The sequence below is a fragment of the Antechinus flavipes genome, chromosome 2 (genome assembly GCF_016432865.1).
Source record: "Antechinus flavipes isolate AdamAnt ecotype Samford, QLD, Australia chromosome 2, AdamAnt_v2, whole genome shotgun sequence".
In the NCBI taxonomy this organism is placed as follows: domain Eukaryota; kingdom Metazoa; phylum Chordata; class Mammalia; order Dasyuromorphia; family Dasyuridae; genus Antechinus; species Antechinus flavipes.
In genome coordinates this window covers 103,511,458-103,537,833 of record NC_067399.1, presented here as the reverse complement: position 1 = coordinate 103,537,833, position 26,376 = coordinate 103,511,458, and the positions used below count along the sequence as shown (strand labels likewise).

The 26,376-nt window shown below is 35.6% G+C and overlaps 1 protein-coding gene across 1 annotated transcript in view; it reads left to right on the top strand.

Moving 5' to 3' along the window:
* The window catches only part of CLHC1 (clathrin heavy chain linker domain containing 1), a 64,907-nt gene that overhangs the window by 900 nt on the left and 37,631 nt on the right, over positions 1-26,376 (top strand). Inside the window, exons 2-7 of the mRNA XM_051975304.1 lie at positions 10,866-11,134; positions 14,981-15,168; positions 17,425-17,558; positions 23,973-24,174; positions 24,274-24,389; positions 24,801-24,885. Of these exons, the coding sequence (XP_051831264.1) occupies positions 10,952-11,134; positions 14,981-15,168; positions 17,425-17,558; positions 23,973-24,174; positions 24,274-24,389; positions 24,801-24,885 (908 nt within the window). The 5' untranslated portion in view covers positions 10,866-10,951. The remainder of the gene's footprint in view (positions 1-10,865; positions 11,135-14,980; positions 15,169-17,424; positions 17,559-23,972; positions 24,175-24,273; positions 24,390-24,800; positions 24,886-26,376) is intronic.

Genomic DNA, 26,376 nt, shown 5'->3' with positions numbered 1-26,376 from the left:
TTTTAAAAATTTGATCTTCACCACAACTCTGCAAGGTGGGAGCAAGATGAGGAAATTGAGACAGAGAGTGTTTTAAGTGACTTGCCTAGGGTCTGGAAAATGACTTCAGGCCTTAGAGGCAGGGTTGGAACTTAGCATTTTCTCATTCCTGAGTCCAGCATTGTGTGCTATGGACCATTTAGTTGCCTGTCTCTTTTATATGTGATTTGAAGGCAAATTTGAAAAGGAAATTGAAGCAAGGATTTCATAGAATTTGGATGTCACAGTTACATCTGTCAAAGACCTTCGTTTAAAAAGACCAAGGTCTCCTATTTCATCCAAGTTCAACTCCAGTCATCCTGATCTATATCTGGCCAATGGACATAGAAGGCGTCAGAGGAGAAAGTGAGGCAGCCTTCCCTCACTGAAATCCAATTCACTTGCAAGTCATGGCATCACCTCCCTGATATCATGTCTCTCTTGGGGTCAAACAAGGACAAACAAGAAGAGTTGAAAGAGACCCCAGTGGCCATCTACTCTTACTCAGAAGTGGTCATCTAGCCCTACCTTGAAGTTCTCTGGTTAAAGAACGCCATAGTTTTAATTATTAAGTAATTATTAAAATGCTTTTCCTAACATCGACCAAATCAGCTTTTTTTTTTTTTTTTTAAACACAGAATATATCAAATCTATCTTAAATCTTTTCCTTTCTCATTCTTTCCATCTTCTGGTCTCATTAAGTCTTGAAAGTGCTAGCCCTAGAGTCAGGATGGCCTGAGTTCAAATTTGGTCTCAGACATTCAGTAGTTGTGTGGTTCTGGGCAAATTTAATTTAGCCTCTTTTTGCCTTAGTTTCCTCAACGGTATTAAATGGGGATAATTGCACCAAACTTATAGGGTTGTTGTGAGGATCAAATGACATAATATTTGTATAAAATACTTGGCATTTTCTACCATGTAATAAGTACTCTATTAATACCAATTTCCCTTGCCCTACCCAGTCAAAATTGTGGTAACTGCTATATAGTGACCTCCAGGATACACTCCTTAAATGAGTCCATTACTTGGCTCATAATATTTTTCTCCTGTACACCTGTTGCCTTCATACTAAGGGAATTCAAAAATATATATCAATCCTCTCTCAAATACCTTAACCTCCCGATTCTTCAACTTATTATTTTACATAGCTTATTCCACTGGACCATAGCTACAATACAAAACATGGTTATATTCTTGGTCTTGCCATTACCCACAAGTGTTCCAGTTTCTGTGTTCATGAACTCTACCCTTGTCACCTCAAGCCTGGACTATTGCAAAGCATGTGATATGTTTATATGGCTCAAGTTTCTTCTCACTCCAGTCTATCCTCCATTCAATCACCAATATTCTTAAAGCACACTTTTATGTCACTATTCTAATTCACTAAACTCCAACGCCTCCCTTTCTCCAACAAAATCAAATGTAAAATCCTTTATTTGGTATTTAAAGTACTTCGTAATGTGGTCCTTCTCTACCTTTTTACCATATATCCTCAAAGATTTTTCAAAGAAATTGACCTTGTTTCATGAAAAAAAAAATTCTTGTCTTTCTACTCAGCATTTTCATAGTTCTTTCCCCTTTTTTGGAACGACCTTATCATTGCCTTCTAGCTTCTCTTCCAAGTCTCAGCTAAAATCCTACCTTCTATGGGAAGCCTTTTCACATATTAATTCTTTTGCCTCTTGTCTGCTAATTATTTCCAGTTTATTTTATTTGTCACTTGTTTGTACATAGTTATTTGCATATTGTCTCCCCCATTAGATTGTGAGCTTCTTAGGAGTAGAGACTATTGTTCACTTTTCTTTGTATCCTCAGTGCTTAGCACAGTTCCTGGCACATTGTAGCCCACTTAGCAAAAGTTTATTCGTTGATTTATCAAATGATCTTTCAGTCTTTCACAGATAAAACTTTCAAATATACTGAGTCTCCTCAGTCAGTAAGCATTTATTAAAGTTGTAAACATATCACTTTCTTCAGCTGTACTTCTTACATCTTGGATTAGAAACTATTCTCTTGGTGGTTCTCTTGTGGTTGATTTCTTTCTCAATGTTCTTTCTTAAATGTGATGTTCAAAACTGAATAGCTTTTGTCTAACTAGAGCAGAGTACAAAGGAACTGTTGTCTCCCTATTCCTGGAAGCTTTGCTTCTTAAAGCAGTCCAAGATTGAATTAGCTTTTTCAGTTGTCATATCATGTTATGATTTCAATCCAGTAAAACTTATGTTTTCAGATGAATTGCTATCTGGCCATACTTCCTTCATCTTCTATTTAATAAAGTCAGTTTTTTAAACTGAAGTGTAAGATTTTATATCAATATTCATTAAATTTTATCTTAACTCATTCCGTCAAAATCTTTTTGGATCTTGACTCTATCATCCAAAGTGTTACCTATCCTTGGCTTTGTGTCATCTATAAATTTGGTAAGAATGTCACTTGTACCTTTAAGTCATTGATGAAAGTATTAAATAGCATCAACTCAAGCACAAATCCCTTTCCAAGTTGACATCAAACTATATTTCAGTCTGGCCATTCAACCAATAATGAATCTATCCAGTTATATTATTATTTAGCTTACATCTCTCCATTTTTTAAAACAAATTGCTTTTCTAGGAATATTTTTTTTAAAAGAGAAAAATAAATTTGTTTAAAGTTTTATTCAAAGCATAATGCTGTAGTTCTGGTCTTTAAGTTATATGTAGAGATGGAAAAAATGATAGCTGGGATTTTTACTCCTTTTTATATTACAAATAATTAATTTGTTTTTTTTTTTACTCCTATTTGGTAAGAACTGGTTTAAACCATGTTATTTAGGCACAATCCCATGTTGATGCTGAAGAACTCACTGGGATTATTTACAAAATTAAATAAGAGATTTCTGGATATTATAATCCATTATACTATTAAAACACAATAGATTTGAACTTGATAATGGGTCATGTGAAAATTTCTTGGACGAAAAGTGGTTGTAAATGGAAAAATATTTAAGAAGCCTTGGTGTAGACAATATACACTAAAACCTGTTATGGGCCAGAACTTTGAACTTGAAACAAAGTATTTTTATAAGGTACTAAGAATTGATAGAGACAATAGTTATCTAATTTAGCATGGTTCAGTATGATTGATTTAATCCTACAAGGAGATGTTATGGGCCAGAACTAGAAATAAAGTACTAAGTGAAATTGAGGAGACAATAGTTAAAGCTAGTTTAGCATTGATTTAATCCTACAACAAATACAACAAATTTCCTAGTGATATAATGATTGGTTTATACTCAGTGTGGGACATATAAACTAGGAGCCTCGGCCAGGATTTTGTCGGGGAGATTCAGAAGCCAGAGAAGGCAGGCAAGATCTCAAGCTCTCGGAACCAAGGCCAGACTGAAAGGTTCTCCAGAAAGCTGCCCAGCCCCAGGAAGAAGATAATAGAGAATCAGTACTATAAGAAAGTTAACTGGGCCCCAGGAAAGGAGACAAGACTTGGAAAGATAAAAGGATTTGGACCTTAATCCCTAGCTGCACTTGTGGTGATTACCGAACTGAAAGGAAGGCTGCCTCCAGGGACCCAAGAAAACCTCAACAGAGAATATTACATTTTAGAGAGAATATTACAAAAACCATTCAGGAAGAGGAGAGCTTTATGTTGCCTGCAGTTATGGAGGAAATAGATTTATGATGCATCTTTGAAAAACAAGATGGGATTTTAATAAGTAGGAGGGAAAGAGGAAAGATATTCCAGGAAGGGAAACAGTATTTTGTTTAAATCCCAACAAACTTTTAAAAAATTAAGTACTTTATTTTGTGAACATTGTACTAAGTTTTGGGCGCTATATGAAATTTGGGTAAGATAGTCTCTATACGCATAGAATATGTAATGTAGGCGAATATGATGCTTATACTTCAACAGAACTATAAATGATCTCATCGATGTGGGTCCTTCTACAATTGTGAGCATTACAATCCAACACTGCTTTCTTATTCAAGTTTCTTAGAATCCTAGATTGAGATGGAGATGGAGTTCATCTAATGCAATACCTCTTAAAAAAAAAAAAAACCCTAAAATGAAGAAACTGAGATGCAGAATGTTCAAGTCATATATATGCAGAAAATTAAAGGTCATACTAGGTAATAAGTGGGAGAGCTGGGATTTGGACCTATTTTATTCTGACATCAAATCCAATGTGCCTTTTTTTGTACTGCAGTGAATTCCTGTCTGTCTCTTTTTGTAAATCCTTCATGGGGAGTTCCCTTAATTCTCAGACCTTCCTCTAGATCTCTTGACATTATGGATTTATTAGTAGAGTACATAAAAACTGTTCATTGGCCTATTTCTTCTCTATTTGTACCTAGTACACCTTGTCATGTAATCCATCTTTTGTGATGATATATAACTAATTTTTTTTCAAATTGTAATATTCCATGACTTGCAGCCATCCAATATCACCAGAAGGATATGAATGTTTAAAAGATAAGCCTTGGTTTCAGGAAGGAACTTGAAGCCATTTAAAGTACTGTAAAGTGCAGTATTGTTTGGGTCTTCTCCCTACATGGCATTTTCTATCCCAACTCTATTAGAATTTCCTTGAATCACTGCATTATTGAGAGCAGCCAAGTCCTTCACAGTTAGTCACACAATTTTCTTATTACTGTGTACAATGTTCTCTTGGTTCTGCTCACTTCACTCAGCATCAGTTCATATAAATCTTTACAGGGTATTCTGAAATCAACTTGCTGATTATTATAGAACAATAATATTCCATAATATTTGTATACCATACCTTATTCATCCATTCCCCAATTGATGGACATCCACTCAGTTTCTAGTTCCTTGCCAACAAAAAGAGCTGCTTCAAATATTTTTGCATAGGTGGGCCCTTTACCCTCTTTTATGATCTTTATATACATACAGATCTAGTAGTGAGATTGCTGGATCAAAGAGTATGTGCGGGGGCAGCTAGGTGGCACAGCCGTGAAGTCAGGAAGACCTGACAAAACTAGCCTCAGACATTTAATATTTCCTAGCTGTGTGACCTTGGGCAAGTCACTTAACCCCAATTGCCTCAGCAAAAAAAAAAAAAAAAAAAAAAAGTTTGATAGCCTGGTGTAATGTCTGGCCTAGCTCTCTGGAGGATCTTAGGATCCTTGGTTTTAGTGGAGGAGTGATGGAGGCAGGAGACTCACGAGGATGTATGGTCAAAGATGAAGTCCCGAGTCTTTGTGTCTTGTCTATGGCTGAGAGCCTTGTTCCCAGTCTTCCCAACCCTTAAATACTTCAGTATGATTACATCACTACAGCAACTGAGCATGTACAACCTTTTCATCACCATATCACATTAAGTATATGTTTAGAGAACATTATCTCACACTGAATAGGTGCTTAACTATAAGCACCTTGCTGTCCTTGATTCAAGTATATCTTTTCAGAGTTCTGGTCCTCTAAAGACTGGTGGGCATAATTTCAAATTGCTCTCCAGAATGATTGGGTCACAGCTCCACCAGCAATGCATTCATGTCTTTTCCCATATCTCCTCCAACATTTATCATTATTTTTTCTTGTCATCTTAGTCAATCTAAGAATTTTCTCAATTTGTTTTTCTCTAATCAATAATAATTTAGAATTTTTTTCCCATATGACTAGAAATGGCTTTAATTTCTTCATCTGAAAATTATCTGTTCCTATCCTTTGACCATTTATCAATTGGGGAATAACTTGTATTCTTATAAATTTTAGTCAGTTCTCTATATATTTTAGAAATGAAGCCTTTATCAGAAATACTGCTAAAAATGTTTCCCAGCTTTCTGCTTCCTGTCTAATCTTGGCTGCATTAGTTTGTTTGTGCAAAAGCTTTTAAATTTAATCAAAATAATCCACATAATATTCTCTAAATTCTTCTTTGGCCATAAATTCCTCCCTTCTTCACAAGTCTGACAGGTAAACTATCCCTTGTTGTATTAATTTGCTTATAGTATCACTCTTTATATCTAAATCATGAACCCATTTCAATCTTATCTTGTTATAGGGTGTTAGGTGTTGGTTAGTACCTAGTTTCTGCCATACTATTTTCCAATTTTCCCAGCAATTTTTTTCAAATAGTAAGTTCTTATCCCAGAAGCTACAGTCTTGGGTTTATCAATACTATATTACCATGTTATTGACTAGAAATTTGTCTTTTAAAAGAAAAAAAATAAGGATATTTCCATGTACATAGCAAAACATAAGAAAAGATTGTTATAAAACAATAAATTTCCATTTCAAGAAAAATTATCTAATAAACACTATACATCGTTTCCAAAGATAACCAACTTTTCTTTGCTCCTTCTAGGTTTCCTTTTGTTCTCTGTTGTACACTTTTTACTGTATTTTTTCTCCTCTTCTCCCTCCCCTAGCCTAAAGAAAGCTATGTTAAACTCATAAAAATATAGATTTACATACATATACATATACTATAAACATATACATGCATACATATATGCATATATGCTATCCATAATTACACCTATCATTGCTTTCTCTGGAGATGGATAACATCTTAATCTCTAGTAGTAATACTAGATACTATTACGTTTTCCCAGTCACCAGTGGAAGGCTGTGTGCTAAATCCAATGCATTTTAGCATGATATTTCCAGCAATTTTGTCAGATGCTGTCAGCAGGGATGAAAATGACACCAAGATTACTACTGCAGTGATGGTAAGTCATTTAATTTAAAAAGTCTACAAGTCAAGAGTGAAGTGGTGAGAGAGTTGGTGCATGATGAGTGTGCACTCGTAGAGCCTCTGAGGCTGAAATGCAACACAGTATTTTCTGCTAATTTTTCATATTTTCATACTAACTTTGGTCTGTCAATTAACACTAAGAAAACGAAGGTTCTCCACCAGTCAGCAACATACCATCCACATAAGGGACTGTTAGTTACAGCAAATGGAGACATTTTGAATGCTGTGGAGTATGCTTTGCATCCAGGGATGTCCACATAGCTGATGAGGTTGATTCTGCATTGCTAGAGCTAGTTCAGTGTTTGAGAGGCTCTGAAGTTTGAGATTGCCTCCAGACTGAAGGCTTGCATTGTACTGATGTCATCAGATGCTTCTGAAACTGGACTGTGTACTGCTGTCAAGCCAGGAGACTGAACTGCCTCCATTGGAATTGGCTTATAGAAATTCTGAAGATCACTGGACAAGATAAGGAGCCAGACCCTGAGGTCTGGTCTTCGGCTAAACTGCTGGCCAGGTTGTTCAGATGTTTGTCCAAAAGACTCTTTTTAAGAGAACTCACACAAAGCAAGCATTCATGTGAATGTCAGAAGAAAGGATACAAGGACACTTTCAAGGTCTCTGGAGCACTGGGGACCTGGAAGACTCTGACACAGGACCACCCTGCGTGGCATGCCTTTATCAAAGGAGGTGCTGTGCTCTGTGATCCAAGTAGAAGAGCAATAGCTTAGAAGAAACATGAGATGTGCAATTTTAGAGACCTCTCCACTCCAAATGTTCATGAGAATTATTCATGTCTTACCTGAACTTGTATTGGTCTGATCAGCTACAGTTGGATACACTATGGTTTGACCCCAGTATAGCTGATGTCATTATGGTCCTCTTCAAGAACTAAGGGCAACAACTAATTTTATATACCCGTGTTTCCTCGATAATAAGACCTATCCCGAAAATAAGCCCTCTCTTACTGTGTAAGATTCCTCTAAAGCCCTCCCCCGAAAATAAGCCCTATTGAGATTGCTACTGTAGTGAAGGTGATCCCCTATGCTACACCCTACATTACGGTACCCTCTGTATGTACCGTCCCCTCCCCCCCTTCCCCGGGTGAAACGCCTGCCGTGCTCCGAGCTGCATCCAATCAGAGCTGCAGCAGTGAGCGCGTCATCCTGTTCTTCCCCAGTGATTTGCTTGCTGGCGCCATTGAGAGCAGTGCCGCGAAGGAGAGCTGAGGCAGGACAACATAAAAACCCGGTATGTAAGCGGGAGTGAGGGGGCATGATAGAGGATAAAAAAAGAACTCAGGGGGCATGATGGAGGATAAAAGAAGAACTCAGGGGGCATCATGGAGGATAGAAGGAGCACTCAGGGAGCATGATGGAGGATAAAAGAAGAACTCAGCCAGCACTCACTGCGCTAAAGAAAGGAAGAACTTCCTTGCAGAGAGAAGAATAGATCAAGTAATGATTCCTGCAGGAATGACTGCCTATCTCCAGATCCTTGATATTGCAATAAACAAGGTCCATTCAAGGACCATTTGCACATGGAAGTCAATGACTACATTGAAAATAGAATGGAAAGAAATCAGCGTGGAAACTTTGTGAAGCCCTGTCTGCAAGAAGTTGTGACTTGGGTGAAGAAGTCATGGGATAAAATTACTGACAGCTGTGTCGCCAAGGCACTACGAGCAGGTTACCTGGACAAGACATGTTCATTTAAAGAGAGCCATATTGTTGGACATGACAGATTGGTCCACTTCTTCTGAAGGAAATAGAGGCGCAAGACATCCAGGACGGAATTCAGGGTATGGACACTTATGACGATGTTGTTGAAGAAGATGACATGATCATTATTGAATAAAGGTACTTTTTTTGGTTCACATTTACCTGTTTATTAAAATTGCTGTCAATGTTCATTAAAATAAGCCCTCCCCTGAAAATAAGCCCTCTGGGGTTTTTCTGTCCAAAAAAATAATAAGACAGTGTCTTATTATTGGGGAAACACGGTATATGTTGATATATGTGTATTTATATGCGTGTGTGTGTGTATATGTGTATATATATACACATATACACACACACACATACATACACAAATGTATGTATGTATACACATATAGATGCAACTTTTCTGTCTTGTACTTGCCAATTTAAGGTCCTTTTGATTATATGTTCAAGTTACTGGGAAACTATATTTTCTATCATGAGACATTTCCTGTTAAGAAATCTCAGCTCCAAATTACCTTTCTATATATTTTATATTTGCTTGAATGTGTACATATTAGGTTCTCCTATTCATAAGCTCCTTGAGAAACTTTTGCCCCACTCTTCTGATTGGTGAGTATTTCTCCTGGCTTACAATTTAGCTCCATAGTTTTACCATTCGACTTGTCTTTGTTCCTGTTTGATTGTTTACCTTAGTCACCTTGTCACCCTCCTATGCCCTGTGTTTTCCCTTCCCATCTTCTTTCCTACACTCCAACTTGAACTACTGTTGGAATCCAGCTCCTGTAGTGAGATGAAGAGTGTGATAATCAGGGGGCCAGGTGAAAGAACTCAGTTAGAACTCTTCAATTTTTATTGATTAGGACCACGAATATACATACCTTAAATGCTTATAGGTTTGATACAAAGTACATTCTATTAAAATTCTTATAGTCTAGTGAAATCTACTATGATATAAATGATTAAACTCCTTAAGTCCCTAATCTTGGTAACTTAGAGATGTAAATAGTTGAGATACACATCAGTGTAAAATTTAATATATATAATAAATTATTATAATATACATATATATATATATATATATATATAATATATATATATATATATATATATATATATATAAATATATATAATAAATTTTATTATGCCATTATCTCAGGTATCCTTCTCCCAAATGCTTTTAGTCTCCTTGTGAACATTCTTCCCTGTCCGAAGTTCAAAGGTTTATTTTTAGTCTGTTGAGTAGTGTTTGCATTTTGTTTCACTTACTAGAATCACAATTTATAGTATTACCAAGCATGTCTCTACTATTAAAAAAGAAAAGAGATATTGGTGAGCCAAATTATGATAAGATTTAAGACCTGGAATGGATTCTTATCTCTTGGCCCTCTACAAACTACCTACTTTTTGCCTTTTGCTCTGGGAACAATAACCAAATTTCTGCTATCATTGCTTTTGCAAAGAGTATGTCATTGTATTCCTTTTGGTTCCACACATCTTTCCTATGATTTCATAAACCAAAGAACTACTTTCTTATATACTGTCTGCTCCCCCCCCCCCCAATGTAAATTCCTTTAGGGCAGGGACTGTCTTCCTTTTGTTTTTGTATCCCCAACACTATATTTAGAAAGTACTTACTAAATATTTTTCATTTATTCATTATTCAAGAGTTGATATTGCTCCAAATTCACCATTCTGCAAATAAACTGGTAATAAGTCTCTCTCAACTTTGTTAGATTGGTCCTCAGATGGCAGATGCGTAGTTCATCATTGGGCCCATACTTCAGGTTTTCCTAGCTTGGTAGGGCCCTCTAAGTATGTTTCTTTGACATAGCCTTTAAGAAATCACAATCACTTCTGTTCCACAATGTAATACTTTGTTGTATAGTGTAAGTTGTTAAGATCAAATGAGATAACAAAGTATGTCCTTTTTTTTTTTTAAACACTGTATAAATTATATATAGGACAGGCATTAGAAGGACTTAGTAGGAAATAGTCAATGAAAATTTTTGAGCAAAGGTGTTTACACTGATTCCAAAGAAATAAAAACCAGCAGAGGTGTGGGGGAAGTGAAAAGAAGAATTAACAAGATGTTCTAGGAGGCATTGCAGCAGTACCAGATCCCTCATCATTGAGGGCCTCTTCTGGAATAGTGACAATGGGAATAAAGAAGATGGAACAAATTTGGAAAGATTTTGGAGGTAGACTGTTCCCAAAAAGAATATATTAGACCATATGTAAAAGTACAATAATCATAGATTTTTGTGACACAGAGACTTCCATATAAAATCTTTTATTTCACAAATGGATATTTTAAACTTTTTGATATGAACTGAAAAAGATTAGAAAATTGGCATTAATTTGTTTATGTTCCTGCTTATTCAGCTTTATTCTGATGGCATTTTTTTTTCTTTCAGGCTTTGATCAAAGTGTTGGTTTTATTGCAAAAACAAGATCAAAATTAAACTTTTATTTGGGGAACAAGTACACAGAGTGTGAAGGAATGTCTGTTCAAGATTCTGCAATAAGTAAACATTTAATTCTCCCTCCTATCATTAGTAATTATGACAAGGAATTTTTGGAAAGAATGCAAAGATATATAATTATAGAAACTGAAAAAGTGGGCTGTACTGATGAAGGACCAGCTGATGAATATTTCATCATATACCGAAATGTATTTGACAAGGTAATATAGTGCTTTAAGAATTTAAAAAATGTATTTATGAATTACAGTTTAAGACTTTCCTCTTACTTTCCAAATTTTATGCCTCTCTCTAATGAAACAGATTCTATTTCAACCAAAGGAAAGAGTATAGTGTTTTCTAGAAGTGATAGATATGGAGTACAATACAAATAGATTATAAATGTTACTACAGTCTTAATCTACTTCTTAATTCAATCTAAGCCTAATAATTTTTTCTTTAAATAAGTCAATTTTGATTCTTAGACCAGAACTTGGTTATATATGCCAGCTATATTCTTATTTTATTTTTACTCTAAAATACCAGTTATGGAATTTTTAGATTATCAATCTCTATCGCCTATCAGAAACAACCTTGAAAACAGGAACCTGTTGTAATTTTGTTACTGACATTTTAGCCTAAATTTAATCCAGGAATTTAAGATTGTAGTATTTAATTGAGACAGGACTATTCCAAATCTCTTTGGTTTGGTTCCAAACCTCTGTCTTGTTTGGTGTATAAGTATAGAATTGGTGAACAAGACATTAGATCACAGTTGCCCGTTGGACAGATTTGACATTGTTCTGTAGTTCTTGAGCCCAATTAACTTCAGTGCTAGTTATGTGCCATTGCTTAGGCCATCTACCTGTCTGAAATGTTCTTCTTTATCTTCACATCTGGAAACCACTTCAAGGCTTCAAATGCCAGCTCCTACAACAGATTTTATTGATCTTCCCTACCTCCCTCTGTAAAGGTTTCCAGGAGACTGCTTGGTATCTACTTATCTGTGGATAAGATGCTTCACCCTAGTAGATAGGGGTCCTTGAAGATAGGGGTCTACCTCATTTTGTTTTTTATCTCTAGCATCCAGTATGATTCTAGTAGGAGAAAGGTACAAGGACCTGTGAGCTCATTAGCTTAGGGAACTCCCAGATAAAAGAATTTCCCTTTGCCTAACCCAATGCTGGTCCACACTTTGTCTGACACTTGATAGTGCTAATTAGAGGGTAGTTTTGGGAACTGAGAAGTTAGGTGACTTTTTCAGGGTCACATAGCCAATGTGTATCATTAGCAAGACTTGAACCCAGATCATCTTGGTGGCAAGGCCAGCTTTCTGTCCACTATATCAGGATACCTCTCAAATCACATGAGAATTAAAAGATTTAATTAACTAAATAATTATTTTGTGTTGATAATGGATAGATCAAGAACAGGGAATGATTGTTGTTTGTTTTTCATTCATTTCAGTCATGTTTAACTCTCAGTGACCCCATTTGGGGTTCTCTTGGCAGAGATACTGGAGTAGTTTGCCATTCCTTCTCCAGCTCATTTTGCAGATGAGGAATTTGAGGCAAACAGAGTTAAGTGGCTTGCCCAGGGTCACATAGCTAGTAAGTGTTAAGTGTTTGAGGCCATATTTGAACATAGATCTTCCTGAATTCAGGGCTGGTGCTCTGTCCACTGTACCATCTAGCTGCCCCCTACTCAGTTTTTTAAAGAGAATTTTGTGAATTTGTAAAAGTAATTTTTACCTGCCTTCCCTACACCATTTTTACAGACTTATAAGATAACCAGTGTGTGGGATATAGAAGACCTTTACCCAAAATGACTACTCAGAGATCACTCAAAGTAGAAAGCAGAAGGGTTGTTTATTAATACTCATGAGGATGAGCAGTTCTGCCACGAGATAAGGGAAAGCGAAAGCTCATGGTAGGAAGGCTAAAGAAGTAGTAAAGATACACAGCTTTTATAGAAGAGATTACATTACAAGTAAGAGAGCATTGAGAAGGAGAGGGGGAGGCATCTAATTGGTTGTTGCTATCTGGAGAGGCTAGAATGGAAGGTTTCTGTTTCCCCCAGATCACCTGATTTCTAGGAAACAGAAAATCAGGCCTTCAGGCTTTAGATAATCAAGCAGACATGGTCAAGCTAATAAGACTAAATAGCGATAAATGTCAAATATTGATAAATGTCATCAGCCCAGGTTAAGTAAATATGTTTATATCTGGCCCAGGCTCAAATAAATACGGGCCTGCACATATTATATTTATGCAGGTCATAGGAGAAACACAGGAATAATGAAAATAAAATACAGAAAAAGAATTCCCACATACCTGTGGTGATCTTGTTCTCAAAACGCAGCCAGGTGATAAAAGTTCAGATCTTTTATTGTCTCTAATATAGCCAGGTTAGTTGAGAGGCCTATCTCTCTGCTTGGTTCCAAGAGCTCCCTCCAAATGTCTCCAAATCCAAAGGTTTTGTCCTTCAGCCTCTGCCTCTGCTTTCTTCAGCCTCCAACCAGCACAAAGATGGAATGAATCTCTTGTCTCCTTCACTTGGGGCTCGGCTAGCTTTCTGGAGAGTCTCTCAGACCAGCTTGGTCTCAGTGGGGGAAGTGCAGGAGCCCAGCCACCTACCACAGTGGTGTGAGATGAAGATTGTCCGCCCTTCAATCCAGCTCCACTCTTCATATAACTCTGCTGAAATCTTGACTCGTAGCTTCTTCCTCTGAAAACTCTTCTTCTGCCACCAGCCAGCCAAGTGGAAAATATTCTCGAATAGATCTCTCATCACTGGCCTTATATCTGACTCTTCTGAGAGAATGGGGTTATGGGTTTTCTCCCATAGTGCTCTCTGGCCCTAAGAGCTTTAAGGGAGGTGTGAATTCACCAAGTTTCAAAGTTTACTTTGTGAATCTGGCATACTTGTGAACTCTGATGAGTAAAGGTATAAACACAAGCATTGTACTAATTAGTTCTACTTAGTACCTTGTTTCAGGCTCTGGCCCAAAACATCTTCTTGTAAGATCAGATCAACTCTAATTAGTTAGCAGTTTGTAAAGATTCCAACACATACCTGTAAGTTCTTCACCTTATCTCTCTATTTCATACAACTAGGCTTAAAACCTGGTACTTTTTTGCCTTTTAAGCAAGATTCACAAATACAGTTTTTATTTATTCATTCAGTAATCATACCCTTCTTCAAAAGAAGACAACTTCTTCTGAACTTACAGATTAAAAATATCATAAAACAATTTCATTTGAAGATAATATTACTTAAAGGTAAAAATAACAAAATCTATCTGAAAGATAAAACAGTGCTTTCAGAGATGCTAGGTGAACAGATTTCAACACTTAGGCAACAATTTGTTTTTGTTTTTGTTTTTTTTTTTTTGGCTAAGGCTGAAAAGAAAACACTTTATTCACCTAACCCTAATTTAGTTCACCTAACTGAAAACACAACATTGAAAGTTTTCTTAAATTTTTTTGTTGCTGTTGTTAAAAACTCCAAATAGTCAATGAGCTTTTACTTTTAGCTCTTATGCAGCAATTCAAAATATTTTAAATAACTTTTAAATAAAATTTAAATGACGTTGCTTATAACAGCTTCAGAAAAGAAAACCCCTACCTGAGTTTTGTTTTATCTCTTTATATTTTTATTTTTAAAAATGCCATTCTGTGGGGAAAGAAAAACCAGTATGTTTTATAACTGAGGCTTCAGGTCAAGAATTCAGAAAATAGACTTAGCTTTAGCTGGCTATAATGAGATTGTATATTTAATTTTCCCCACCATATTGTAGGTCTTTAAAAGTAAGGACTATTTTAATCTGTCTTTTGCACTTATCATCCCTCCTTCAACAGTACTTAGTCAAATGGTCTTCTATCAGCTGCTGAACAAATGATAATGATAAATTTAAAAATCCAGTAGTAGTTTAAATTTGCAAATGTCTATCTGTAAGAGTCTAATTATGGTTTCATATTATTTCAAAGTGATTTATGATGCTGTTTGCAAGGCTTTTGTTTTATGTTCTCTTAGAATGTGTACCATAGTCAGGAAAATAATGTTTTCAGATAATAGAGCATGTCACCGCATATAAAACCATTCTTACTTCAATCAAACAAGAATATGATTCATTCATTGAAACAATAAAGAAGGGCCAAAGAAATGCATTTTATCTCCATGGAAAGCTGAAAGTTTTGGCAGCAGAACCTACAACACTGGTATATCATAGGAAAAGAGTAGCTCAACTTGAAGCAAAGTAAGTACGCTAATTTATAATTTAGATTAAAGAATTATATGAATTAATGATTACATGATAATTATGCAGCACAACTCCAGTAATTTTCTATCTTTTTGTTGTTGTTATTATTAAACATTTCAGTTCTCAGGAGTTCTTATCTATCTCATGAAAGTAATATATTCTGTGTGTGTATATTTAAAATTAATTTTATTTTAATTTTGAGAATTTTATAATACCCTTTAAAATAAAGTAAGTATTCTGAGATGTTATTAAAATCAGTTTGGGAAATCATTGCTTTCTGTAGGTTAATTTTTCACATGCTTGATTTAGTTATAATTTTGAACCTGGCTGTTCTATTTCTATGAAAAGGTTTTAATCCTGAAGTGTTCACAGATTAATAACATATAGTCAAGATGGTTCATTCTTGTGAAATTTTTTCAAATAAGTTTTTTTGAGGTGGTCTGGAAAATTGACCAAAAATCGACTTTGTAAGAAGTTTTAAATCAGCATTGAAAACCTTAAACCAGTTTGTAAAATTTCCATTGTCCTTTTCCATACTTAGCATTGTCATATTGGAAAGTTGCATTTGATGGAGAAGCACCTGAAGGAACTCATTCTTACCATCATACTTAATTTTTTATTAACTTTATTTTAACAAAGGAAAAATTTTAAATGAATCTGTCTTATGAAACCTGACTTCTGCTTCCATATTAATAGTAGGATAATGGAAAATAAGTTTGAAAATGCTAAGAATTAAGTGCTTTTAATTGTATGCACTATAAGTATATACTATATACATTATAAAATATATGTATTATAAACATAAGTGTAAGTATTATAAATATGAAGTCTTTATCCAGTGACAAACCATTGCAAAAACTGAACCACTTCATTATGGATGATCTCACAATGAATGAAACCAGAAGACAAATGGTAGGCAGCTAAATAGTGCCACAGTGGTGCCACAGGGCCTGAATCAAGAAGTCTAAATTCAAATTCAGCCTCAAACACTTAATAGTTATGTGACTCTAAGCAAGTAACTTAACTGCTTTCAGAAGCCTTAGGAGCTTCATTTATAAAATGAGAATAACACCTCCCAGGGTTGTTTTGAGGAGCAAATGAGATAAAATATATCAAATGTTTTGAAAATCTTGAAGCATGGTGATAGTTATTCTTATTAAGTTACAGCTACATGGAACACTGAATCCTTGAAGAGGAAAGAGAAGATTTGGTCAAATTGGTTTTATTGTGTAACCAAAGGAGTAAGAAATCTCCGTTCTTGAGATGCTTGGTTGCATTGTCTTACAATATTCATGAAAAGAATAAACAAAAGACTTAACGTGAAGATAATTGTAGCTTATGTGCTATCTGCTGAAGGAGATAAAGAGTAACAGTATTTCTGTGAAGAGCTTGATAATATCTCCCAAACCAGGGTAATATATATACTATGATATTCAGTGATTTCACTGTAAATATTTATAAAGAGAAAGATAGCAAAAGATATGTCAAAAATTATGGATTAGATTTAATAAAAGGAAATTAAATCTTGCTGATTCCTCTGACAAAAGGCTATCTTTTCACATCATAATGCTTCTGGTGATGCTAGATGGCTCTAAATCAATCATTAAGGCATCAAAACATGACTCATCCAAAGGGGAGTAGAGAGAGAGGCATACAATGGGCATGTTTAGGCATAGTTTGTTAATGTATAATAGAAAGGGTTTTACTTATTGAAAAGTTGATTACATAATCTTATAAAACAAAAAGTTTTGTTAAAGTTTTGACTATTTAGAACTTTGGGGCTAGATTATTACATAATCTATGCTTCAATTCATGCTTTCTATTGAAAACATGCCCAGTGTGAAATTTTATTAACAATTATAATGAGAAAAAAATGAAGTTCACTTTTTCAGGACATTATTTTATTTTTCTTTTTTGCTGAGGTAATTGGATTTAAGTGACTTGACCAAGGTCACAAAGCTAGGCAGTGTTAAGTGTCTGAGATCAGATTTGAACTCAGGTCCTCCTGACTTCAGGGCTGGTGCTCTGTGCCACCTAACTGCCCCAGGACATCATTTAGTGAATACTCTGCTACTAAACTATCTGAAACCGATAACCAAAACTCAAGATAACTCTGAATAAGATAAAAATTCAAAATAAAAGTCATTATTTAGTCAATTTTTTGTTTAGCTAATTCTGGTGATCTAAAGAGTTGAATCACTTGAAGGAAATGAAAAAAATCCTTTCTTTTTTTTTTTTTTTTTTTTTCTTCAGGATAAGAGCTATTGAAGCTAATTCCTCAAAGATTCAAATGCAGTTAAAGAAATTAAGACAAATTAGGGGAAAGGACATTGTAAATGAAACTGAACAACTCACAACTATCCCAAATCCTTCAAGACGTATTCCAGGTAGAGTATTTACTTAATATTTTAAGAGAGTGGAAGACATTTGAACTGTTACCCTTTGTAATGTGCTAAATTCACATCTATTTAGATGAAATTCTGTACGACTTAGGTTTAATCTGGGTGAATATAGATTTGCCTTTAAAAAAAAGTGTACATTTATTTAACAAGCATCAGTGTTCATTTTATGTAATGGGTTCTAGGAGGAAACAAAAAATATTAGAAAACATGCAAAACCCTTGAAGACTATATATAGTCTGGTTAGCAGAGATACAACAGAGACCTATAAAAATAGAATAACACTGAATATATTGTAGGAGAAATATCCTTGATTTTGAAAATATGTTGTACTTAGTCCCTTTCTTCAGTGTTATATTAAGTTCAAGATATCACATTTAAAAACTTGAAAACTCTGCCCTCTTGCCCAACCATGAGAGGGGAACAGTAGTGTAGCAGGGAACAGCACAGGGGGCATCTTCTCTCCCACAGGTCAGTTAGTGGCTTGATAATGTAGTGAGTTTTGCTTTTCATTCAAGGCCCTCCAAGCCACTTTGGGCTAACAGAGCTGATAAAAACCTCAAAGAGTTTACAGTCTATCTGGGAAAGTAACATCTACACATAGAAGTAAATAAAACATATACAGAATGAATATAAAATAACTTCTGTGAAATTTAGATTATTGATAGGACAATTAAAGGTTAACATTAACATTGGAATCAGTATTTATGGGTTAGATTTAGACTTAATAGGCTTTAGTTGGTAGAACCTGTAAGAGGTTATTCTTCACTCTCTTGGGCTCAGTGTCTTGGAAGAGAGGAGGAAATAAAAAAGATGCGACATTGGTAATAAGATGTTTTTCTCATGCTGGGTCTCTCTGGTATTGGACAATGGTTAACACAGGAATTTCCAAATAACATTGACTAACTTTGTTTTCCCTGTTGTCATAGATTTTGGAGACCCTCCCTTGTGTAGTCAGCATGATTAGCAAAATATATGCCAATCCTCCTTAACCTTCCCCTATGCTATAGATTGATGACAGTAGTTGTAATGTTCTAGTTAAGCTTTCTGGAGGTCTTGGGACCAGCCTTGGTTTCAGCAGAATAATCACCACGGGAACAGTCAAGGATAAAGTCCAAAGTCTTTATTATCTCCTTCACAATCTGTCTCCTTCACCTGGGGCTCAGCTAGCTTTCTGGAGGCCCTCTGGAATGGGTCTTGGTTTCAGTGGAGGAAATGAAGGAGAGCCACCACAAGGCTGATGAAGATGGAATGTCTCTCTCCCAATCCTTGTTGGCTCTTATATGTTCTATTATAAGTACATCATCATAGGTGTCAATCTTGTAGAATAGGTGTCAATCTTGTAAAACTATATTAAGTACTAAGTACATGTAAACTAGAGAATCATTATCTTAATTCCACTGAGTTAACATCTTGTTTCTCCAGAGTTCTGCCCTTTACAAGTAGTAATTTAGTTTGTATCACTTAGCTTTATGTAATTGACATAAAAAAAAGCTGCTCTGTCAGATGAGTCTTTAGCTACTGAGGAGCCGTTGACTTTATTATTAGTAGTTGCTAATCTTGTTAATAAATGGATCATGTTTGGAACTTTGTGCTTCAGTTTCTCTTTATGGCAGATTTTTATTGAGACACTTTGTGGCACATCATGAGTGGGAGTCTGAGTGGAGATTGGGAAAGGCCTTGTGTGGGAGGTAGCATTTGAGCCAAGGTTAGAAAAAAGTCAAGGTTTTTAAAAGACGGAGTTGAGGAGGGCATGCTTTTGGGGCATAGAGACCAGTGTGTGGAGAGGCACAGAAATGAGACGCAGCTCTGCATGTCTGCAACAGAAAGGAGCTCAGTTTGGTTTGAATGTCATGAAGCAGGCCAATGTCCGATTGCCCTGGAAAGTGAGATTGGAGCCAGATTTTAAAAGACTTTAAGTGCCATAGAGAAGAGTTTAACCATAGAGAAAATGAAGAACCCTTGGAACTTCATGAATAGAATAGTGTTGTAGTCAGGACTACTGCTTTAAGAACATCAGTTTGGCAGATGTGCAGAAGAGGAGTCAGAGAGGGGCAGGCAGGGAGGGAGGGAGGTAGCAAGACCGATTAGGAACATATTACAGAGCCCCAAGTGAAAGGCGATAAAAACTGGGAGAGAAGGGGTCATGTGGGAGTTGTGTGGAGCTAGAATTAAGAAAGGAGAGTGGGAGTAATATATGTCTTCAAAGTTGTTTACCTCTGGATGACTGGAAGGATGGTGTTACTTTAGGTTATCCATTCTTTGCTCTTAGAAAGAGGAGGGAGTAGCAGGACAGAACTATTTCTTTTTGACCCCTTAAATATTATAAACTTCCTATTAATAGTTAATAGTTAAAAGGGGGACCCCAAGCTTTATATTCAAGCCTTGATGAGGTCTAGATTTGGGGTACCTAAATGAAATTAGAGTTTAGTTGAGGTCTAGTGGTAGGTTTGGAGTACAGGGAGTCAAATGGAGCTCCCCTGCAGCCCCATTGGATTTGGTGCAAGGAAATGGTGGTAAATGAGGTCTAGTAGTGGCTCGAGTCCCTAATAAAAAGCATTTATCAGCCCGAAAAGCTAGATTGATAAAAGAGATTTATTATGGGGTTTGGAAGTAAGGAAATAGGTGAAGTTAGAGATACAGAGGGTCCTGACGTGGCTAGCATGTTTGGGACCTCTGCAAAGAGGGGATCCTAGTGTGGCCCTTTTATAATGGGAGATATAGCTAGAGGGGCCTTTGGGTATAGCCCAAAGTTGGCTCAGATCCGGATGGGGAGTGGGACAGGCCCAATCTTCTATTGGAATTCAAAGGGACCAGGATTTGTAAATCAAAAGGTAAGTCCATTAACTAGGAGGGGCTGGGAATCAGTAAGGAATCTTAAAGGGACCACATCCATATCAGATTCACTTCGCACCAAGTATAGTTCCACAATGAACACATTATAGCAAAAAGCAAAGAGAATAAATATATTCAAATTGATAGCAAAACAGACACCAGAGAAAGTATACATAGGAGAATACATATCAGACAAAACAAATTAATTCTCCCATTGGGAAAAAAATAGTTTACCTCAGGAGTCCTGGATCTCATACATAAGGAAATTCCCTAAAGGCTCCGATATAGCAAGCTAAGTATAGGGACATGATAGAGGCTGTGGATTTCTTTCCAGAGTCTTCTTTCTCTTCAGTGACCTGAAGAAAAATTGGCATCTTAAATCTTCTCTAACAATCTGGAAGCTAAAAGAATCTAAAGAAACTAACAACACTCTTCTCTCCCACTTGCAACAATTCTACCTGCTTTTCACACTGGGTGGAACCTTGAGTAATCAATTCCCATCAATGAAAGAATCCCTACAATTGGTTCTTTGAACCAGGGTTACACTAATACAAAACAAGAGGAAAGAATAAAAATGAAAAAAACAAAGATGTGGCATGCAATTGGAATAGCTAGAGCCTTAGTCAGGCAGTAAATATTTATTAAGCACATACAATATGCTCTTGAGACTGTATTAAGTGCTTGGAATACAAGGAAAGTTAAAGATAGCCTCTAATCTCAAGGAACTCATAGTTTTAAAAGAAGAGATATATAATTATGTACAAAGAAGTTGTTATATAGGATAAGTTGGAAATAATCAAGGAAGGCACTAGATTTAAGAGAAATTAGAAAAGACTTCTTGTAAAAATTGATATTTTAGCTAGGACTTGAAGGAAACTACACAGGCTAGGAGTCAAAGATGATGAAGGGAGGACATTTCAGGAATGGAGGAATAACCAGTGAAAATGTTCTGTCAGGAGATGGAGTATCTTGTTTGAGGAACAATAAGGAGATAAGCATTATTAGATCATAGAGTACATGGCAAAGTGTAAAGTGTAAGGTCTTTTATGTTGAAAAATGGGAAATAGATGGAAGAAATGACTGTCCCAGATTAAAACTATTTCTTAAGAAGTTTAAATAATATGTTTTAATGAGGAAACAAAGGAGCCTAGAAACCATCTCAGTTAGTAGATACTTGATTACTTTGCCATATCTCTTACTGCTCTTGCCTTATTCTCCCTCTCTTCCCCATCTTCTGACACGTTTATCTCTTCATTCCCCCACCCCAGCTCTTTTCACTCTCAGAGCACTAACTGGGAGGCTGCTTCCCTTCCACTCTCTCCCAGAGTTTGCTGCTATTTGTTACATGCCTGTTAGAATCCTAGTGTTAACTCAATGGAATTGATACAATGCTTACTGGTTCACACATTAGAGCAAATCCTTACAAAATGTTAAGTCACTAATATTGATAGAAACATTGCTTAAGTTAACACCTTTGAGAATTCACATATTAGCTCACACATTAGTTACAAAGGTGATAACTCAATAGAATTGATAGAAACAATGTTTATGTTAACACCTTTGAGAGTTCACACATTGGCTCACACATTGGAGTTCACAAGTACCAGAAATTCACAAAGTTAAGTTTGTAACTTTGTGAATTCACGTCTCCCACAATCCTGCTCTCTCAGAGGAGGAGTCATCCTTTGGGTTCACACCTTTAAGAGATCATATATAAGAAGCTGACAAAGGCTCAGTTAGAAGTTCAGTTGAAAAGATCAGTTGGAGATTGAGAAGCCATGAGTTGGAGTTGAGCTAGAGGCAGAAGCTGGAAGAACTCTTGGAACCAAGCAGAGAGATAAGCCTCTAAGAAAGCTAACCGGGCTCAAGGAAAGAGATAAGACTAGGAAGGAGAAAATAAAACATTTGGATTTTATCAGTTGGCTGCATTTGAAGTGATTATTACTTGAAATTGAAACTAAGGCTGCCTCCAGGAAACCTCCCCAAGAAACCTGCTCCCAGAGAAAACCATCATATAATATAAAAAAGAAGAGAATACCACACATGCCCTCAACCTTCTGCTTTATTTATAAAAGTTTTTAGGGTTTTTTTTTTTTTTGATGACAATATATTAGCATACCATAACTGAAAGTTGTAGAATTTTCCATTTATACTCAGTAAACTCCCTGAGTCACATTTTTATTTATAAGTTTTTAAATTATAAGCTTCACTGTCAACAAAATTTAACATTTGAAAGAAATACAAAAGCAATAAAAAGTACATGAAAATGTAAACGTATAATTTGTAGTTTATTTAAAACATTTGCAAATAATATTTATACATTAATGAAATAATAACAGTTGTCCCATTTGTTTCTATTTCTACCCACCCTTTCAATATTTTTTACCTTTCTGGATTTTTATCAGAATTATTTATATAATCACAGTCAGGGAGGTAGTATAATGTAATTGAAAGGAAAGAGATTGCAAACACTGAATTTCATTTTTTGACAAGTCACTATCTTTTTTGAGCATTAGTTTCCTTATATAAAATATGATTAATAATGCCTGGAGTACCTACCTCAATGGGTGGTTGGGAGAATCAAATAATGTTCACAGTTTTTTTTTTTTTTTTGATTTAAAACTGAATACAAAATAAGAAAAAACTAAATTAAAAAAGAAAGGAAAGGAAAATATAAAAAAAACCAAACAAAACATTGTCATGTGCTCAGCAAAACATCAAGAAAGATTTAAAATATATAACAATAAATTTCCATTTCAAGAAAGCATATCTAATAATAGAAAAGATTATATATTCATGAATATACAAAATATGTTTACCATCTTTTCTTTGCTTCCTCATAGGTTACCCTTCTATTCTTTGCTGTTCATTCAACTGTTGTTATTGTTTTTTTCCTTTATTCCTTTTTTTCTTTCTTTTTGGGGGGTAGGCAATTGAGGTTAAGTGACTTGCCCAGGGTCACACAGCTAGGAAGTGTTAAGTGTCTGAGATCAGATTTGAACTCAGGTCCTCATGACTTCAGGGCTGTTGCTTTATCCACTGCCAAATAGCTGCCCCCTATTCTGATATTTCATTATGTGGCTTATATTTGTCATTTCTTATAGTGTAATACTTACAGTGTAATTCCAATGCATTCTTGTTACAATTTGTTGAATTATTCCCCAGTTGTGAGGTTTATTTTAAAATTAGATTATTTAATTATTATTTATTATTATATGCTATTATTACATTATATACTATATAGCATATAGTATATTATTATATACTTTTATTAGATTATTTTAAAAACTTTTTTTCATAAACTTTAATCACTCCTTGATTTCTGACATGATCATAATGGATTGTTTTTTCCAGATGTATTTCTGGTTTTGATTTGTTCACATAACAACCTTTATTAGTGATACTGCCCTATGGTATTTTTTCTCTACCTTATTGCTGTTGAGGTTATGTTATCTTTTCCATATTTTAAAAAAATAAACAGTTTGATTAATATCTCTTTAAACTTAATGTTCGACATAATAGAAATTTCATAAATAGCTTCTATAATCTTATTTGCCTTTTCAATAGGCATGACACTAGCAGAATCTGTCAATCTAGATTGTCTTAATGAATATCTTACTCGTCTTGAAGAAAAATATGAAGATATTAGACAGCAATCAATGGTAAAATATATCCCACAAACGAAAAGGACTGACTTAGATGAAGAAAAGATCCAGGCATTACAGAAGCGAGATATAGCTGAAGCACTAAACAATAAATTACGATTTCGGTATGAATTTATTCTTTAAAAAGTTTAAAATATGAATTTTGTTACATTTAATATCATATGGTTTGACACCTATTACATTGATCATTTTTATCTTTATAGTCATAGAAAAACAGAAATGGTTTTAAGTGCATTTTCTACCTGGATGAAATCTGACATGAGCATTTCATTTCAAGACTATGTAATTCAGATGAATAAAACTCAAAGCCTTTTGCAAGGTAACTAATATTTTTTTTAAAAAAGAACATAAATCATGGAAGACCTAATTCTAAGGCAAGGACTTGGTCATTTATAATTGTAGAAAATTCAGGGATAAGCTCAAAATATGTCTGCAAACTGCAGAATTGAATTTAGCTTTCCTAACATTGTCTGTCTTCAATGAGCCTATTGCTTTAACAGCCTTCAAGAAATAAATAAATAATAGTTATGGATTATGTGACCTGAAGAGACTTTATTAGATCAATAAAGAGGCAGTTGCCAGATAATCCATGGGGCCAGCGATAATTGTATGCCACAATTATATGAAATTCTTAAGTTAAATATATACTTATTGGGCTATATTTAGGAGAGAACAGGTTTCCAAAGTTAAATGCATTCTTAAATATCTGTACATGTTTGCAACATTTCAGATGATCAATCACTTGCTGAGGAGTTACTTGAAGAAGACCCGAGCAAGGCTAAGGAAGCTGAAGTGTTACTTGACTACATTGAAAGGCAAATAGAAACAGTTCACATGCATCCAATTAATGAGCTATTGTTCAATTTTGAAATTTTAATTTTTTTTTCTAGCTGGCAAATTAAAGTTTTGTAAAATATTTATATTTTAAAAGTAAATCAATGCAAAGAAATTGCCAGACTGAGAACTTAGATTTTTCAAGGATTGACATGATGGTAGTACAATGTTGTGTCGTGCTTTCTAGAGCCTCCAAGTTGGGGTGACAAAACATATTGTTGCTTTCTAGAGCCCCCACACTGGGGTGGTTAAAATATACTATCTTAGTGGAGGAGTGATGATGAGGTGGGACTCTTGAGGATGATGGAAATATGGAGTCCGTTTATTCCAAGAACTTTCCGCTTTTTATATCCTCATACCCTTATGTAACAAAACACTAGGCATGTGCCCATGTAATGACCGCGTATTTAAAATCAGCCAGAGTCAGGAATTCAGGTTAAGGGAAAAATCCTAAATCTTTATTCAAGTAAAGAGGTGAAAAAAGATTGCGATAGCAATATGGGCAAGAAGGATTGCGATAGCAATATGGGCAGCTACGACAGGAAGCCAGCTAGCAGAGAGAGACCTGAGCTGAAAGGCTGTCGCAATGGCAATGCAAGCAGTCTCTCCTTCACCTTCCTTTTCCACTCCCCTGCCTCCACCCACCAAAATCGTCATTTCCTATACAACACATCAGGACTTGTACAAAGAGTGGGTAGGGGCCATTTTTTCTTCAAGCATATATATTAATATAGTATGGTCCAATTACTATTTAGCCTCCTGTGCTTGGGACCTCAGTGCATCAATTCAAGCCTCAGCCCATTACATCTCCCGCTTTCTTTTGTTTTAGAACACAGGTGGTCATGCCATCCCTGACTCCTCAGGGAGGTCAGAGCCTCCAGGGGAGGTGATCACGACCCCCCTGACTTCTCAAGAAGGGAGGTGAAAGCACTAAAAAGGAGAAAATCATGCCCTCCCTGACATCTCAGGAAGGGAGAGGAAAAGCACCAACGGGAAGTGGGAGTTGCTAGCAGGTTTCTGGGCTGAAGGGTCTTATTATGCACAAACCCATCAGCATGGGAGGTATTACACAAGCAATAGCAATAACGCAGAGGCTATTAGTGATGACTCTCCCCACAGTCAGTGCAGGCTTGATGTGGTGTAACAAAAATGAATTGTACACCCAAGTAATGGTATAACAAATAATATAAGTCAACATGGTGTTGTAAAAGATTGCCAGAAGTCCTAGAAGGAGAGTATGTAAACAACAATCACACATACGCCTTCTTCAGCAGCCAAGAGATAGTCCAAAACCAATCTATTGTCCATTGCTTCACATATCAGGGAATCCAATGATCCCCCCAAGTTTTTGAAGTCCTGCAAAAGTCTTTTTATGTATTAGGGAATCCAATGATTCCAGCAGATTTTAAAGTCCTGTAAGAGTCTTATCATTTCTCAGAAAATCCAATGATTCCTGAGGGCTTTCAAGTCTT